Source organism: Trachurus trachurus, assembly GCF_905171665.1.
Source record: "Trachurus trachurus genome assembly, chromosome: 12".
NCBI lineage: Eukaryota > Metazoa > Chordata > Actinopteri > Carangiformes > Carangidae > Trachurus > Trachurus trachurus.
This window is the reverse complement of record NC_139908.1, coordinates 8,367,043-8,386,587: the sequence shown is the minus strand read 5'-3', so window position 1 is coordinate 8,386,587 and position 19,545 is coordinate 8,367,043. Positions and strand designations below refer to the sequence as shown.

Genomic DNA, 19,545 nt, shown 5'->3' with positions numbered 1-19,545 from the left:
ATCCAGCTGCATATTCTCACAGAGGGATTCTGCTTTTAACTGAATGTGCTGTACACAAGCACTTTGCAGTTTAACAAATATTTTTCCCCTGGCAATGTCTCAGCCCACCGGTGGTTTAGTACTTAATCCTTCCCAACAAATCCAACTACTAGATTCACCCAGGGGTGGGCGGGGAGCTGCCATCGCTACAAAGGGAATTATTGACATTATTAAGCTATCTGTTTACAGTAGAAGAAGCATTTTGTATCATAAACAAATGTATGGTTTCAATCCCTGTAAGCCCTCTGTAGGCTATAACTTAGCTCATAATGATGAAAGTGACCTTGCACAGGAGAGTCGGGTGGGTGGGCAGGTTTTACTAATGTAGCCGGGAATACTTAGGGGAATACTAATGTTAGTTGAGGCAACATCTTAGGCCTGCTTATAGCAGTTCTTACCCCAGGTCTCCCCCAGAATCAAGGGTCCTTTTGAAAAAGCCCGTCTTCTCATCTCTGGCTCTGTTCTGAAAGCTCATTAGGACCAGAGATCAAAGAGTGGGGCAGCCGGCCTGTGAACTGGACACTGTGGGCTATTTCCATCTATTTATCACTCACACGGCTATTTTGGCTCTCACTGGAGGTGATCCGCATCCAGATCGCACCACAACTTTCCTCTGTAATCGTGCCATTTTGGTGACATCCATCAGCAGGGGCCGTGCAGTGAGAGTTCTCCAAACCGAATGCCTCCTTCCAGCAAAATGCTGGCCCGCACATGAAAAGCTTATTCACAAGTCTGAGGAACAAACAGCTTTAACCTCGTCCATATTAGACTAAAATGCAGAGGCTGTGCTAATTTGACAGTAAAAAAAAAAAAAAAGATGCTTTGTGCGCTATACACAGAAACACATAGCTCCAGATATTAGCAAATGTTGAAATGGCATTAGGATCATTCCTTAATTTGTTTCCAATTTAATTTCTTTGTCTTGTGTATCTAGTATTAGATTAATGTTCTGCCCTTTTGCTGTTAATGACTAAATACACTGAGCAAAAGTTAAAGCATTTAAAACCAGCTCATGTTCTTATAGAGGGCAGTGCATTTTGGAGGAAAGTCAAACAGACAGAAACCACATAGAGACCAATCCCTACTGACAGGGGGGCGAGGACGGGGTTACATCCTGGACAGGTCACCATGAGTCTATTGCAGGGCCAGAGACAAACAGCCTGTCAAATAACACTCACATTCACACTACAGTACAGGCAATTTACCAATCCACAATCAACCAAAATGTGCATCTTTGGAGCGCGGGAGGAAGTCCAACCTGGAGTTTACCCAAAGCAGCCACAGGGAGAACATGCAAACTCCACACAGACCGGCCTCGTGCCCAGGGATCAAACCCAAAACCTTCTTGCAGAGGCGACACAACACACCACTGTGCCAAACTGATACCAGTTCATGCCTTTTTTGTGTCTTCAGAGAATTTTATGCACCTCATCACATTCAGAAACTTAAAAGAAGCCGCGCTTGAATGTGTTTTAGCCCATAGTGAACACAGAGCTCCAAAAATATTAAATCCAAACGCAACTAGATACTCGCTTCATTAGATCCTCTCTGCCTAGAAATAAAGATTTTGAAGTTAGAGCCACTTATCAACACATTTTTGCTAAAACTTTACTTTTCCACAAGTAAATTTAGTTGGACATGTAAAAATCGGTGGAGTTGAGGAGGGCGTTTCCTCTGCAGCAGCTTTTCCTGGATGCTTCACTCAGCTGAGGATAAAGTGAGCAGGACTTCATAAAGCACTTCCTGTCCCTCAACCTTTCCCCTACTAGCGACAAACACACCTGCAGATGCACATGGCCTTAAACACACACATGCTCATTCACCTCGCATCAATGAATGACCTCAAACATCCCAGTCAGAGCAGGTGATGAACAGGGCGGGGGCGAGCCATCTGCCTGTCTGCTTTTATAGTTGTTTGACAATGACATTGTACATCCGAGTCTAACAGTTGCGGTGAAGACAGACAGGTGAGCCGGAGATCCCATTCACCGTCTCCCTCAATGCACAGACCGGGGGAAACACATGCAGGGAAATGCAGTATTCATAATCTTTACAACCCTTTCTTCTTCCTTTGGGCACATAGTGTCCATATCACAGAAGACAAGAGCAGAAGTGTGAGAAAATGCACAAAGCATAAGTCTAAGGGGAGATAGTCTGTGATGGATGAGCCATAAGGGACAGTGTGTGATAGACAGCGTCATGCAGCAGCGACCTCTCTATACATTATACATGACACACCTGCACTCCACATGCACATGCAGCCTTTCTACTGCTACCGTGTCCCCCCACTCTCTCTCTCTCGTGTCATAAACATACCAGAACAGTGCAGTGACCCGTTCCCTGGAGCAAGCGTTTTTTGCTCTCACAAGCTGTCCAAACATTTCTGCCTTTGAAGGCCCTGTCTCCGTCTTCTCTGCCTTCGCGCGGTACCTGGCTCCTTTTAAAAGCAACACTCTAACTACTGATTTATACTTCAGAGAGGCTGAGACTGAGTGGGAGAGGGAGAAGGGGAGAAGAGGAGAAAAGGGAGTGCGTTATGTGTCTATCTGATTTGGTGTGTTTTGTGTGCATCAGCCGCTTGTGTGCTTTGCTGCAGGAAGAGCGGGAGTTTTTTTTTTCCATTGCAGGGTTTGTTTTTCGCCAATTAAACAAGCGCTAATATCCATCACAATGCCTGAGCTGAGGGGCTCGGGGGTTCCAGGTTGCTATCTTCGCAAGTGTGCAGAGCAAACTAGGTTACTCTGTCTTCCACATCAGAGCTAAAGCAGCCCCCCAACAACCCAATGGCTGTCGCTGGAGCTCAACAGATGTAGCTTCCTTCGCTAAATCAGCTCCTGGAAAGTTGTCAACACAGCTCTGCCAGAACTGCTGCTTCTTTTTTTTTTCCCCCGCCCTTGTCTGTTATAGTTGACTTTTTTCTCTTTGCCTCGGTGTTTATAGTGTTTGCTGACTGACTGTGGGAGAGATAATGAGGAGAGTGTTCTTTCTTTTTCGTCCCCACGTCCATGTCCTCCTTTTGCTCTGCCACACACAGTCGTACTTCTAAGCAGAGTTACTGTGCCGCACGGTTTGTGCAGCCAATGTGTCTGTGTGCAGGAATATGTATCGGGTGGTAGTATGTGGGGTAGAGCTCTTTGGCTGCTAAATGCTTCACTTTGTTCACTATCTAGCCCCTAGCTTTGTGTTGCCGTTTGGTGCTGGGCAGGTAGTGCACAGTTGGTTTATCAAAGCCTTTTCTCTAAAAAGCTGCTGCCCACTGCTGCTGGAAACAAAGTGGATGAAAAGCGGCGAACAATAAAGTTGTTGGCCGTGAAACCGAAAACGGTGAATGGAGAGATGCTCAAAGGCTCAGCAGAGCTACAGGGGGAAAAGCTGCAGAGCTGGGTGATACTTCTCTGTGGGTTGTTTACTACGAGCAACACTTTTAACAGCACAATAAGGGCTGAATGATATACAAAGTAAATCATACCGCAATTATTTTTTGACAGCTGTTATGTCAGGATGAGTCATGGTTACAGTTGCAGTGGCCACTTTTGGGTCACAGATGTAAAAATGATGAGATTTTTGTTGAAGTTTGTAGCAAACAGCCATGTGGGAGGATATGGTTTCAAGGTCAGGGGAGTTTCTCTGTTGTAACACAATGCTTCATACATTCATCAGAAAAACTGCAGCTCCTGCAGTTTGGATATTGCACTTGGTCATTAATTATTCAGCTCTACATCACAATAATCATCTCACTAATAGTTCATATAAAAAATATGGCTGGGCTGGCTTTAAATTACTGTAAGGTAAGATAAAGTAGGATTGAACCTTATTCAAGTTTTGTGCTCAGGATGTTCGATATCCATGTTGAGATCAAATCCACACATGACATAAATATTATGTTGTATATTCAGTAGTATATAGAATGAATGAATGAATGAATGAATGAATGAATGAATGAATGAATTTTTATTTTCGTGTCATGCCACCACTGTGGCCCATCCCATATGAGATTACAAGACACATTTAATGACAAATACAAGAAAAGACTAAACAGTCCTTCCTGTTGGTGTTACCTGCCACACAGGTGTGACATAAATAAACAATTTAAGAGTACTCAACTATATATCGCTCTTCGTCTCATTGCCCAAGCCTTTTGAAGAAATAAAGAAAATGCAAGTATATTCAACTGTAAAAGATGTTTTAGCTTCTCAGCATCGTCTAACCACACAAATTCGTTATTTGGATCTACCTTACTAAACAATTTTTTGTCTTATAGAGTCATAAAAAGGGTTATTATATTCATATATATGAATAAAATACACATAAGTAGAATCTTTACCTGAAATAATATCAAATAGGTCCAAACCATAGTGCATCAGATGACTGAAAAACCCACGCAGTTGTGTAATGTTACAGAAAACACAAAATGTACTTTCCCTTTGCTTTAAAACTGTATAAACTTGAATGTCCTGTATAATGAGAGTCCATATTATTATCCTGCTTCCCTAATTGAAATAAATCATATGTTAATATTCCTTTAGCGGGTGACTGAGTCCAACTCAGGCTTGGGAATTATACATTACTCAGACTGACAAGGTTGAGCTGGAGGTTAAAGGAGGTTAAGTGAAAAGGTGATTTAACCTCTATAGGGATCAATGTCAGGAAAAGGGCGACACTCTGACCTCACAGCTTTGATTCCCGGGCCACTGGTGCATATTCTGCGCTTGTTCTCCGTCTGTCCATGTGGGCTTCTTCTTCTCGACGCCCTGGCTCCTTCCCACCGCCGCCCACAGACATACAATCAGGTGGATTAGAGATTCTAAATTTCCCAGTGGAACGAATGGGAGTGTGTGCTTGTGTTTATCTGTCAATCTGTGTTAGCTCTGTGATAGACTGGCAACATGTCCTGGGCTTTCCCTGCCTTCTGCAGAGTGTGTGCTGCTATATAGGAGCTGCACCGCTTCCCCATTATTAGCCTGGAAGGAAATAAGTGAGGAAAGACAGCTCTCCCTTTTATCCCAGCAAACGAAATTTGTGTCTAAGTTATTGAGTGAAACGTGAGCGGTACACTACGAGCGTTAGGTGCATGCATGCATATGTGTGTATGTGTGTGTAGATAAGTAGGACAGTTCTACATAAATAATGGCCTGTCACAGTGTATTTTTTCAAGGAAAAGCGAGCGATTAGATCCGACTTAAACTGTGTTTCTCTCCCAAACTATATAGCTACTAAAGCAATTTTCACAATGACATATTTTGGAACGCTGCTGCCTCTTTCAATTTTAGATATTTAACAGAGAGAAAGCAAAATGTTTAAGCATTTAATATGTATTCAATACTCACAGGACTTTCTCACCATTATCCAGCTGTAGGTTTCTCTGCTGTCAACTCAATATAGTTCAACAGCGATGATGTATTTTCGTCCGGAAGTTAGCATCCGCCTGGTTCCCTCGACAAAGTTTTTGATGCTCACGTGTTCTTGTTCAGAAGGATGATCTTCACATGAACATATCATATAGCTTGTGTTGTGTTTGTGGCATTAATGCTATCACCAGAAGTAACGTTAGACTCTTGATTACAGGAACAAGCAGGTACACTCACATAAATCCAGTGCTTGCCTCCATTCAGTAGCCCCCTGTTAGATTTTGCATTGATTTTAAAATTGGCCGAATGAGAACTGAGATCAGTGGATGTAAACCTGCTGGTTTACTCTGGTACTCTGGACCATTCTCCTGTTCAAAATCAGATAATGTAACTCTTTGACCACTTTTAAAGCACTTTGCTCAGCCTGTGGTATAGTGTCTGATTTGTGTTTTATCCCCATTGTTGTTTCTGCTATGTCCTGTTGCTGTCAGAACCTGCTGAGTCGAGATGTTCTTTATGCTGTCCTACACTTCATACTCACTTGAATTCTTCTCCTCGCTTACCTAGTTTCATTTCACTTGTAAAGCACACTGTAACCTTCTTAAGAAAAGTGCTGGATAAATAAAGTTGAACTGAACCCCTCCACCGTCAGACAATTTCAAAGTCACCACTAGAAGCTCCCAAGTTGTCATTGTCAGTTACCACACTTAGCTCTTCTGTAAAAGCCTTTCCTCTTACAATGTTAGTAATAGCTTTAGCAACCACATTTATAACACAAAAGAAATATGACATGATATTTACTGACATATTTTAGACCATAGAATCATTCACATACCAAAAAAAACAAAAAAACATCCCTGCAGCCCTCTATAATCAACTGAATTCCACAACTATACTGACATATTTAAAGGAATAGTTCAACATTTTAGCAAATTGGCCCATTGCCATAATCCCTATAGTCTTAGGAGGAAGTTCGTTACCTTTAATTGTCGGTGCAAGATGTTTTTAGAACGGCGGAGCAGAGCCGTGAGCTGCTCAGAGTTACGCTACGGAGGCTCATGGGATTTCTTGGTTTCTCTCATCAGACTCATCACACAATTCAATAACTCCAAAACGCTCTCATGGACAAGTTGTGACCTGCACATTCACCATGCTATGAGATAATAACAAAACATTACGAGATAGAGTTGTGTAAATTTATGCAAAACCGCTGATGCGCGCCAATTTGCTAAAATGTTGAACTATCCCTTTAAGTATATTTTCCACTTCCAGTGTGAATGAACTACATTCCATGCTCAAATTCCCATTAGAAATAATATAGATCATGGAACTGGAACGCATGCTTTACTCTCAGCGTGTGACCGGCCGAGTTGCTCATGAAAAGGATGCAAAGAAAAAGGCCTGTTTCTATTCTATATTTTATGAATGACCCACTGGACTGCCACATGTTTTATATATGCACAGACAAAATACATCACAGAGCTGTAAATTTGCTTTCAAAATGTATATCACTTTTTGTTGTACTGTACGGGCTGTTTGGATCACTGACTCAAATCTGTAATCATTCCATATGGGTTAAATAATGTGTGGGCTCTCAGCTCTTTTACCCTACCCACAAACTTCCTCCTCTTTTCCGTCCAAGTCTCTGTTAGGCAGCTTTAGCTTCGGGCTGTGCAATCCTAATTCAATTACTCACAGCCTTAATCACTGATCCTGTTAAATGACCCTTATGTGGATTGTAAGTTGGATGGCTACGCAGTCGAACCATGTTGCCGGACTCTTCGGGCCAGCAGAACGGTAACCCCCTCACCCTGGAGCTGGCATGAACTTAAGTTTGACACCCCCGGACCAGACTGTCTCATTCCGCACCTAGTTCATCATAATATGCTCCTGTCAGAACTGGGCTGAACTAGTGTGAATAGACTGTGACGCATCCTGGTCAACTGCCATATTCACTGATAACACCTACCAGTACAACTGACCAGTATTACACACTTAGACAGTGCGGTGACTTGTGTGAAGAGGCAGTCGCCCCCAGAGCAGGTTGATTTATTCTAAGTGGGATTAAAAACACACACAAAAATCTGTGCTCGGTAATATTTAAATGTGACTAAAAGAGTGAATCTTAAACATGACAGACGTAACCAGGAAAAGAGGGATAAACAGTGAAAACAGAGTGATATTAGACGAGATTTGTGCAATAGAGAGGCGCAGTGTCCCTGAAGCAAGACCCTCAAAAACAGATTAAATGGCTCCGACCTGCTGAGCAGAATAAAGGAGAGGATGAACACTGACATTTAGCCCTCTAAAGTGGAGAGTGGGAAGGAAGCTGAGGCTCACTGCTAAGATGATAATCTAATGAAGTGCAATTGTTCTCTGTGTCACTGCATCACAGCGTTGGCCTATACACTCCCGTGCTCTTTGTGCTTTTACACCCCGAGTCAAGAGCTCACCTCTCGGGCTTGAGGGGGCGCCTGCACGCCCCTCGGGACCCGGCGCGGCTAATGGAGGTGGAGGTGTGAGAAAGGGAGTGGTCAGGCTCGCTGAGCACCCCCCGTGGCCTGGCTCATTTCATGCTCTTTTGGCTCCTCTTTACCCCTGGCCTCCGAGTTAAATGTCAATCAGGAAGCACTGGAGGGACCGGCGCAGCGGAGTGGAGGGTCCCACCACGAAGACAGGTCGACCCCCGGCAGTTTGAAAGCACCACGAGAAATAGAGAGAGAGAGCGGGGAGAGAGAGCAATAGAGGAGGAGGGAGAGTTTAGGGAGTGAGACCTTCACTGTCATGGTGATGGGATGGAGCGGTCTTGAAAGGCAGGCAGCTGTGCTTTCCAAAAGCCGGGGCCGCCGCCCTGTAGCGCTCCAAAGAGCAGCGCAACAATGCCTGTCTCAGCACATAAATAATTCCTACATGCTGGAGTGTGTATATGCATCCACGGATGTGCACACACGTTTACAAAACACGGGGCCTTCTTTCTCACAGGAAGCCTACTACTGCATAAATACCTTCAATGCTGTTGGAAAAGCATATGGTTCGTTTCAGGGCCGTTGCTAGGAATTCTAGGCCCCCTGAAAGAATACTAAAGTGGGCCCCTACCCCCTGACTTTTCCACTTTTTTTCTTAGACTACGTACGTATGTATTGTCAGTTCTTATTTTGCCTACTTTGTTTTGATGCTTATGCAGCATTACTATGAGTATTAGTCAGGGTCTTATGCAGAATAAATCAGTCATACAAAGATTAGACTGGGGTTTTTTGTGGGCCCTACTGGGCGCTGGGCCCCTAGAATTGTCTCCCCTATACGGCCCTGGTTCGTTTATGTGCTTCAGTATACACTTTTACAGTAACTTTCTTTATATTTCACCGTGGTTCCTGTCAGCGACCCTCGTCTAATTCTCCTGACCTTGTCAACATGTGTTTGTTTGTGGCAGTGACAGAGTGATCTATTCTCATGCAGTATTGAGTAGGTTATGACCTAGACATCTTGTCCTCTTCGTCTAACACCTCCCCATCTTCCATCTCCCCTGACTTGTGTCTAACCCCCGCACTGATACCTCCAGCCATCCATTTTAATTCCACCATGAAAAGCTCACTTGAAAAATCAGCCCCATTGTGTGTTAACAAAGAGGACCCAGATTGCTGTGTAGGTATCTCTTCCCTCCTTCTCAGTTAAATGTATTCAGTCGTTTAAGCCACGCTGATCCCCTCCCTCTTTCTCCAACTCTCAGATGTGAGACAGACGGAGGGGCCTGACCGCTGGCCAAGGTTAACAGAGCCTTAAACTGTGTTTGAGCTCTGCATCACACGCCCACCACCGCAGAGATCAAACGCTGTTCTTCTCTCCCAGCTCCCACTGACAACTCTCAGCTAACTAAACTGTCTCGCTTCTCCTCTCTTTGCCCCTGTCTCCCGTGAACTGCATCCGGCCCACAAGCAGAACCTGATCAGACTCTGAGCACAATTGTGAAAAACGTCCCAGTGTGCACCACTGCACTGCACACCTTCCCACATTCATTAAATATTTCGGTCTTGAATATTTGATCATGGCGATTGATTGACCCCTGATTGCTGTTTGGATGATCTGTTGCAGTTTCAGTGGAGTGCTTCACTGCAGCAGCTGCATGACTTTGTTATAAAGCAAATGACAACTTGTTATTCATATAATGAAGTGGCCCATGTGTTTGTATTGACTTTTCTTGTCATAGTCTAATCTAAATTCCTGCTATCAGCTCAACTTTATCATTTCTCATCAAGAAAACAGCAGTTTCATCACTGTAAAGCCAGACTCTGTTACATTAGGCTAATCCTTCTCAAATTACATTTCATCAGCACTCCCTCCACCTGCCCATACATTGATGTGTGGAAAGCACTAGTGGGTGCATAACGCTGAGCCTCAGGACACAGGAATGATCAGTGGTTCGTGAGCACCACTGTGTGGCGCAGGGTAGAACAGCGTTTGGTTTGTACTGTGGTGAGTAGCAAACAGATAACAGCAAGGAGCTGAATGACAAAATCAAAATGAAAACGATGAATATCAATCAGTTGTCAGACTGAATCCTGTCACATGCAGTGTGTAAAACAGGCCCTAATTAACTGTGTATTGTTGATTAGAGGAGCTAACAAGGCTCTGACTTTAATGACACAGAGGCTCCCACTGCCTTGTGAAGCCGATATTTTGAAGCCAGACCATGAAAATGACCTTTGGTTTCGACAACAGGGCTGATTCAAATTACAGTTAAATGTAGCCTGTCAAGGAAAGCCAAGACAGGAACAACAGCCTCGGCTGTGAGGCCTGTCCTGCTCTGACAAGTCCGCCACTGCTTTAGACTTCATTGTCTTCCTTCTGTGACTTTATCATAGCCTGAGGGAAGGTATTCCACTCCTTCCACTCCTTCCACTCCTTACCCTTCCACCCACACACTCTAACGCACACATACACAGAGCGAGCACTTTGCACTTGTTATATGGGTGTGGTTTCTGCTGTGCAAGCAAGAGCACAAGGGAGCAGGCATAATGACAGCCAGTGTAAATATGAACCCTTGACTCTGAAGGCCTCCGTTTGATAACTGATTAAATAGAGTTGATGATGAGGTAAGCATGCACATGCACAGGGCATGAAAGGAGCATCCAACAACATACAGTATAATGAACTCCTTATCTCAGTATTTTAATACATGCCTCTGCTTTCACTAGTGCAATGCAAGCGAACAAGCTGACCCAGATCACTCAGGGAATGTAGATCATTCTGTCAGTCAGATCAATTATTCATAAAAAGATGACAGGGCATGCTTGCTTTGTCTTGATATGCCAGAGACATAATCTAGATGGTTGCTCCTTAATGGCTGGGGTAATGTGCAGCACTAAGTAGGCAAAAGCTGTAGTCAGCAGTTTGCTGAAATCAGGGTTAAATAAGAAGCCATCCTTCCCTCTTCTCTTCTGTCTCATTCCTTTAATATTCCTGTCAGAAGAAACAAGAAGTAGCGGTGGGATGGTCGATGGGAGGAAAAGTAATGCAGCTGGCTTTTAATGCATCCAGTGAGAGTATCCAACAGGGGGCTCTGTGGAGTTGGACAAGGCTTGACATGCTTTGTAATGACAATCCAAGTCAAACTAAACTACAAAGTTAACAATACATTTCCAAATAAGATATTTCTCAAACACAGGGTTAGGGTTAGAAAGTGTTAATAGATTTAAAGAAAAATATGTAATAGAATAACGTTCTTGCCAATGAAAACACAGAGCTGATTTAATGAGTTTTCCTGTTTTGTTTACGCAATCAAGCAAGAGATGGGATGTGATCCAAGATCTGGTTGCTTTCACTTTCCAAGAGGACATCCTGCATATACTGGAAGTTAACATGCAAAAAAAAATAAATGATGAGCTGACCTCCCTCTGTTATAGGCAAGTGGCTGAGAAAAATCTCATGTTGTCTTATCAGTGTACACACATGAGTATGTGGATGAGGAAATACCTTCATCCTGGAATGTGGATGTACAATAGTGGTCCAGCCTTGATGCTAATCTGTAGAGGGCACAGGAGAGCTGTGAAGGGCTCGGGTCTGGCTCAAGAACAACTGCGTTGACTAAAACAATATTGTTAGAAAGAAGATGTAGTAGGGCGATTACACTGCCAGGAAGACGCTGCACGGTGTGTGCCAAGGTACTTTCGGAGGATGGATAGTTCAACTTGGTGCGTGTGGAGGTAGAAAGAAAAACTTTTTAGTTGGTGTATAGAGAAATAACCGTGGATACAGGATGCTGACAGCCAAGAAACTCAACCGCAGTCTATCTGATATCCTCCTCTATGTATGAAGAATAACAAGACATGGAGGATGTAAAAGGAAATTGACAGAAAGACAGCTGTGTGTTTTTTCCAGAATGAAAATAAACATTAAAAAAAATGACAGCCTCATAACTTGAGGCAAATATCTTTGACTGCTCTTTTAAAACCAGGCTATATTAAGAGTAATACATGTGATAATGTCAGAAATGCGACATGAACCAGATTATATAACATCTCTGATTTTGCTTGTTTGTTTAAAAATCTATATGCATCAATGCGTACACATACGACAGCCAAGATGCAGTGACTGCGATTTCAGTTTACATTTTCACTGGAAAAAGTTATATAACTGATGATGTGATATTTGTTGGCCAGGGCGTCCTTGTAGCAACATAACATCCTGCAATTTGGATATTACACTTGGCCATATTCTGATTTTTACTTTGCAATTAATTGTGTAGCCTTAGTCCACTTACATATAAATATTACCAAAACTACTACATACATATACAGTATATAAAAGATACAAAATGCTTTTAAAGCTTATTACATATACATTTTGTCTTGACTTCAGTCTTTATACAGTGACTAACATGTAAATAAGTGACATAATAAATAAAACATAAAACACTTGTACACACATGAACTAAACAGACAGAATAAACAGATAAACAACACAATTCAGATTCAGATTCAGATTCAAAAGATAAGGTAAATGTACTTTATTCGTCACATATGCAGCTTGTACAGTGAGATTCTTTCTCTGCATTTAACCCATCCCTGAGGAGCAGTGGGCAGCCACAGCGCGGCGCCCGGGGACCAACTCCAGATCTTGAGCCAGTGCCTTTGGTCAGAGACACTGACTGAATTACTTTATTGATCCCCGGGGAGAAATTTTTCTTTGTTACAAACTCCTGAATAGTAAAAGAAAAATCAACACAATGTGAGATATACATAGATAGGCTAAATAAAATATGATTACTGAACCTCCATCTCATTTATCCATCCTTAACAGTTCATCTCACCCAAATTTATTTAATTGCACTATACATCCTGTTTTTGTTGTTGTTGTTGTTTTTTTGTATTACTATCTGTTGTTTTGGTTTTTAGTAGTGTCATGTTAATTGTCTCTTATTTTAGTGTCATTATCTGCCGATTTCTGTTTGGATAGGTTCTATTCGTGCACTGATTTTTGTGTTTCCTGTTTTTATGAATTATGTTCCTTGTGTCCTTGTTGTTCATTTTAATGGCTTTTAACACCTAGCCAGGAGGACTACAGTCTTTTGGCTAACCCTGGCACTTTTACAGATATGTTTATTAATGTGCACTGTCCTCCCTAAATAAATAAATAAAATAAAATAATATAAAATAAAATAAAATAAAATAAAATAAAAATAGAAGAACAGAATAAAATAAGATAAGATAGAATAACAATACATACAAATATAATAATAATAATAATTCACATTTCGATGTATAACAATAGATAGAGATAGATAGAGCAGCACAAAGAAGGTAATATCCTATAATAAATCAGTGCTACAGTAAGGTTTACTGTTGTCTTTGGGTGTTTAACAGAATTAACTACACACTAAATAATATAAAGAATAAAAATATACACAATTATTTTCACAAAACACTTGCAAGCTGTGTGTGTGAATGCAACCCAGACAGACAGACAGACAAAACACTCGGGTTAGTTACAACTCTGTGAATTGAAATTGAAACACGCCCATCCCCTTGTTGACAGATGCTGTGACTAATTCCTGACGCAAGGGGGCGCTGTTATACTGAATGAACGCTCCCTCCATTGCTCCCAGTCTAGGTTCAAGACACTAACGTGTGTATGTGTGTGTGTGGCGGGTGACTGTGTGTGTGTGTGTGTGTGTATCCAGTGAAAATTACCCGGAGACGGACTGAGACAGTTTTTGACCGTACCAATGTGTGCGCCTGCCTATAAATATATCACAGCGGAATCATCATCATCATCAACAACATCGAGATCGTCTCATGGACACAACAAGAACAGTATGTTGGAAAAAATGAGGGAATAATCGGCCCCGGGAGGAGAGACTACACGGCGAGGCTCGTCTTGTTGTAGCTAACGTTTTCGAGTGGGATCACAGCTGCTGGCTGGGCTGGCTACGAAAATGTCGGGAAAAATAGAGAGCAAGCAAGGTAAGTCCTGCCCGGCTAGACGACTACCACACTGCCCCAGCTCAGGGGACCGGATAACGGTTACGGTGTCTCCCCCTCACACGGGGTCCAAATTCGGGGTGTGTGGAGTGGACTGATCCCCTTTTTTTGCTTTAACGGAGCTACAGAAAACGAACGTGTTCAATGTAAATGGTGTTTTTTTTAATTGGGGCCTTATGGATTATTGTTCTTTTTTTTCTTTCTCGGCTGTTGTTGCCCAGTTAAAATAAAATAAGAAAAGCGACGCCGCCGTTATCAGTTAGCTGGTACTAGCTGGTAGCAAATGGCTTTTTTTATGTGTCTTTTTTAACCTCATGCTGACTTAAAAAAGGAGATTTCTGCTTAAAAGTGACTACTAAAACCAATCACGTTGTTGTTGTTGTTACTACTACTCCACCACCAGTGATTTGACCAGATAGATGGATAGATAGATAGATGTCGTGGGCTAGAAAATACCATTTAAACAAAAAATGTGCTATCATTATAAAGCTAGCTTACATGGCACTTCACCTCACCTCACCGGCATTTCACCGTTCACTCCCTCCCAGCGTAAATATACCATGGTTTGTGGCAGTGGTGTAGTCTGATTTGGTGTAGTGGTGGGTATATACTGCTTTATTTTTAGGTGGATACATTGTTCATACCCATATTACATAGATAGTTTTGCTGTAGTGGGTGAACTGAAACGTTAATGCATTTTCAATGGGTATAACTGAGTAAGTTAACGTTATACCTGAGTATCACAGACTACACCACTGGTTTGTAGTGATTGTTTGAGAGAGCACCGCTAACGTTAAATCAAAGCCCCCCCCTCCAAAAAAAACAAAAAGAAAAAACAGAAAAAACCCAAACACACCAGCTTTTTACTCCGAAATGACCATTTTTCAGCTAGAGAAACAGATAAACACACAGAGCTCGTGCTTGTTTTTTCTGTTTTTAAATATTTGACCGTTAGAAATCGGTTAGCAACGGTTGCTAACAGCACAGCAGCAGCGGTAGCTCAATGTTAGCTTTTCTGAGCTAGTAGCGCTAGCTGCGTTGTTATCCAGCAGTGAGTGAGTGGAGCTGGGGAGCAGCAGGCAGCACTGTGTGGAGGAGTTGTAATGCATTGCGTTGCGTTCACGCCCAGGACTGTGGTGTGTATTTTTTGTGTTGTGTTGATTTCAACGTTGTGCACGTGGCATTTTTTTTTTTTTTTTTTTGCGTTACGTCTTCTACCGGCGTCGTTCATTTTTGCATGCACGCAGCTTTAATAATAGTGAAAAAAAAGAGGAATAAAGCACTGCAGGGAGAAGCACACTGAGTGAGGAGTATGGGGAGGAGGGTGGGTGAGTGGAGGGGGGGGAACAGGGTGGTCTCCGGTATGTATGTATGCCTTTGGAAGGAAACTTTATACCCGCCAGCTACACTTGCATCCCATTCCACCAGCTGTCTCCCACATACAGTCCTGTCCGGTGATGCCTGCAGTAAATGGACTACACACCCTCACTAACACACACTCACACAGACTCACACAAACACACACACACACACACACACACACACACGGGCACACAGCTCCCAGTAACAGGCGGGGAGGGAGTGTCATCCACCACTAGCTCAGTCATTCTTCATAGGCGTAAAAGTTTCCGATTCCTTTCGTGTCTTGCAGACAGATGACTACATATGGTCACAGCTAAATGAAAACTCAGAGACTGTGTAGTTTTTTTCTTTTTTCTTTTGTAGAATCTGGTTCAGTGATAAGTTAAATACAGTATATAGACCCAATCCATCAGTTTTTACTCCTGCATCAACTCCCTCATGTGGCCCAGCTCCCCCCCCCTATGGATCCTAGTTGTGTTTACTGGGTCACTTGTTGTGCCTGTTGTCTCTGCTCTCATGTACCCATTGATCCCAGATATGTCCCCAGAGGACACGCTATGCTGGCTGTCAGTGAAATGGAAAGAGGGGTCGACGCTGGGGACTCGTGGCAGCACTGAAAAACCGTGTAGCAGGCATAACTTCAGTGTCAGCCCGTTAAGCCTTTTCCTCAGAGAGAGAAAGCTTGAGTGTAAGGATTGGTGGGAAATAGATGGTTTTAAGAGGAGCATGTTGTCTAAGTGGGTTTAGGCTGTGGAGACTCCACTGTAAGGGGACCAGTTTTTAGACCTTGACAGAAGGAGATTAATTCACTGGTGCCTCGAGGAGCAAAATTAAACGGGGAAAAGATTTGGAGAAAGCAAAATTAAGTTCACGTCTGTAAGTAGGAATTCCTGCACATGGATGTAGTCATGGGATTTGATGCTGCCAAGATGTCCCATTCAAATAAATACCATACCATAACACAGAAATAAAGTAGATCTAACAGTGTACAGATAAACACCAAGCTTCAACAGGAGAGTTGAGGATAATGTGTCTTGCAGGCTCAGTAGCTGCATCATCATCATACTCCCTAATCACCATGGATACAGTGTCCTGCTGTCACCGACTTGTCCTCTCTTAGGGGGTAAACACTGACGCAGCGTTACCTGTTTCAAGTTGCCTCTGCACCCCCCAATGTGTATCCCTTCATTTAGGATGTCACTTCCCAGGGGGGGATTCATGTGGGTGGGGTTTGTGTGTCTCTTTTAACACCGACTGAACCCCATTCTGTGTATATACGCACCCACATGACCTCATCAGTCAAGCAGCTCAAACTGTAATCCATAAACAGATTCGGTGTCTGTGCTGGTGTTGCCCCAAAAAGCTAACAGCAGCAGCAGGCAACAAAACTCACATCTAAATGCTTTCCTCAGAGAAAGTAGAAGAGGGTGGAGAAGACTGGAAATATGGGAGTGTATGTTGTTATTTGTCACTTGAGTTCACACTTAGTGCACTGTTTTTGAGTTGTGTAAATGGATTGAGAAAGGAGGGCTGTCTGAATAATTAGACAGAGAAATGAGTAGGATGGTATACTCAACCTGAACACAAGTTGACTAGACATGTCTTTACACGTATTAAATTGTGTGTTAAATAACTATCCATGTAGCTCCGTGTCAGCAAATTAGCAGCTCTTATGACTGGAGGTCAAAACTGGGTAGGATGCATTTTTCAAACATGTGTAGAACCAGTTTGACTGTGCTGACTTTAGGCTATATGAAATAAAAAATGACCTAATTAGACAGTCTGGACTGATTTCAAGTGTTGCAGTTCCAGTTGCCAGTGACACATTAAACACCACACCCTTGAAACAGGCGTTATCATTGGTGACACGGGCGGATTTTAATTTGGAAAAGTTGACACAAAGTTTAAGTGAAGCAAGCAAACACCTTTAGCATCACCCACTTAACAGGAAGACCTTCCTGTAGAGTCAGTGCCTCATTTACACAAATGTAAAATTGAATATCTTGACTGACTCCTACTCGGAACAATTATAGCTGTTCCTTGTGGGCAGAATACGTGTTATTCTGGGAATAAGTAGATGTTTTAAATATCAGGTTTCTGGTGTCTTGTTGCACACTGTGTTGACAAAGTACTGCACTGTGACTTGAGTTGGCTCATATTTACATTTTAGTGCTTATACATGGATATTGTGCCTTCATATGCCACCCTAGTGTGTGTTTTATGTATCCATCTGGTCAACTTTACAGTAAAAAAAACACATCTAAAGACACAATTCCAGGACTAAAAGAAATAAGCCACAATTAAGGTTTTATTTTTGTATTATCGCAGTTGCAAAATTCGAATGTCCTCGCTTGCCCAGAGACCTGGATTGCGACACAACAGTTTTGGCATGTTAGTGTTGGTTAACAAAGCTGTGGGAGTAGCACACAGTGTTATATAATTAGCCTGTAGACTCTTCTTTTAGTAGACGGTCAATAGTAGTAGCCAGCTACAGCAGAACTGATCCATCGGTTCCTTAATTTAGATTCCCTTCCCCCCCTCCCTGCACAGCGACAGAGCGCATATCTGTGTATCAAGCATTCCTACAGTTAACTAGTGTAAGTCAATTTCACGGCTTTGTGTTTGCTAAGTGGTTACTGCATCACTTTAGACTGAAATATCTTTCTTGTCTGATGTACAGAAATAGCAAAGCCCCACATGCCTTAGTCACCAAAACTCTGAGCAAGAGCTAAAGCAGTCATGATTACAAAAGGGTTCCCCGGACGATTAGGTCTGTGCACATTGCTGATGAGTGATCCTACTGTTGCATAGGGCAAAGCCATGGTCTCGGTTTGACATGCTGCAATTTTGAGGTTTGATGGCAGCAAGCATTTCACCCTCCCTCTCCCACAGAATGAGAGGCTTGCTGCTCCCATATAGGTTTACTTGTGTTGTAATTAGTTTTTTTGTGTGTGTGCTGTGCATGGGAAAGCAAAAAGAGGCATGGAATAGAGCTTAGGGAGGCGAAGAGGGTGGAGAAAAGGTAGCAAACCGATGGGAAACTAGTCTTCAGGCAGAGGGAGAATCAGGGAGAGAAATGGATGGATTGCACGTTGCGTAATTTGCCGGACCGAGGCTATGGACGGGGAACGGATGGCTGTCTGCGGCGGCTATCGGGTCTCGGTAACATGAAGATTTTCAAGGCCGTTCCACCTTTAACATCTTCAACAGAGATTGTTTTTGGAGATCTCACGTGTAATTCAATCCGACTTCCATTTACAGGTCGTATTCATCTCTGCTGCTTCCATCCGTGCTCCTGAGACCTTTTCCCCCCTCAGAGAGCTTCGTCTTCGTCAAAGACGATGCTTCGCTTGATTTTACCGCTGTGTGTTGGCTCACACACCAGAGAGCAGGTCATTTATTCCCGCAGGTGGCCTGCTCAGTTACTAGCAGCGACTGTTCAGTGCATCCTCACTCCAGATAACTGTGGGTTGGACTCTCTCCAGAACCACTGATGACAACCCAAACCGCTTCACCTCAGATGTTGTGGCCACAATTATGTGATTCTTGCTGTATTTAAAAGACATTCATGAGAGGAAATATATTTAAAACAAAAAAAAAAAACTTTTTTAGCTTTCAGTTCCTCTTGCTTTTTGTCCGTGCTATTTGTGGATCTTTCCTCTGAAGTTGCTGTGTAACGTGGCTGAGTCAAGCAAGGATGACCATGTGGACTGATCTGTCTGTGACTAACTCTCAGCAGTGCAATTGAGTGATAGCTGTGAAAATGTCCGCTTGACCAACAAGGGTTCATTATTACAAAAAAAAAGTGTGACAGTCACGTTCAGCCCTCCGGACTAGTAGCTGTGTGGATTGAATCCAGGTCTCTTGGATGGGCAACATAAGCTGGAGGAGCCAGGCCTCCTCAGAGGACACAGACTCCTCTCTGCAAGGGGATCTAGATGAGGACACAGGTAAAACATACAGTACTCCTCCTGATGTGTGTGTGGTTGAAAGTAACAGCAATGCTAGCTATTGGTTCAGTCAGTGCTTCCTACTTTGTTATTGATGCTGACATCAGTCCATTGCTATTAACTAAACAGGGTCTGGGCTCTGGAGGAGCAGGATTGTTGGTTTGGGTATTTAATGTGGTAACACTAACAACGAGGAGAGTGGATATAGCTGTTTGATATCCTGTGTTTTCCTCCACCATTTAAAGAGCACTGCTTTTAAACAAGTCAGAAGAACAACAGGCTGGGATTGTGAAACTGTACTTGCTGCTAAAAATGATCATAAAGCACAGGGCTCTGTTTGACTTGCTCAGTTGCAGGAGAAGCTGGTTA

The 19,545-nt window shown here is 42.9% G+C and overlaps 1 protein-coding gene across 2 annotated transcripts in view; it reads left to right on the top strand.

Moving 5' to 3' along the window:
- The first annotated feature begins 13,536 nt into the window (after positions 1-13,536).
- rapgef1b (Rap guanine nucleotide exchange factor (GEF) 1b) overlaps positions 13,537-19,545 on the top strand; it is a 49,619-nt gene continuing 43,610 nt past the window's right edge. For both annotated transcript variants that reach the window (XM_083983565.1, XM_083983564.1), the window contains exon 1: positions 13,537-13,846. In XM_083983565.1, coding sequence (XP_083839691.1) covers positions 13,819-13,846 — 28 coding nt within the window. In that variant the 5' untranslated portion in view covers positions 13,537-13,818. The remainder of the gene's footprint in view (positions 13,847-19,545) is intronic.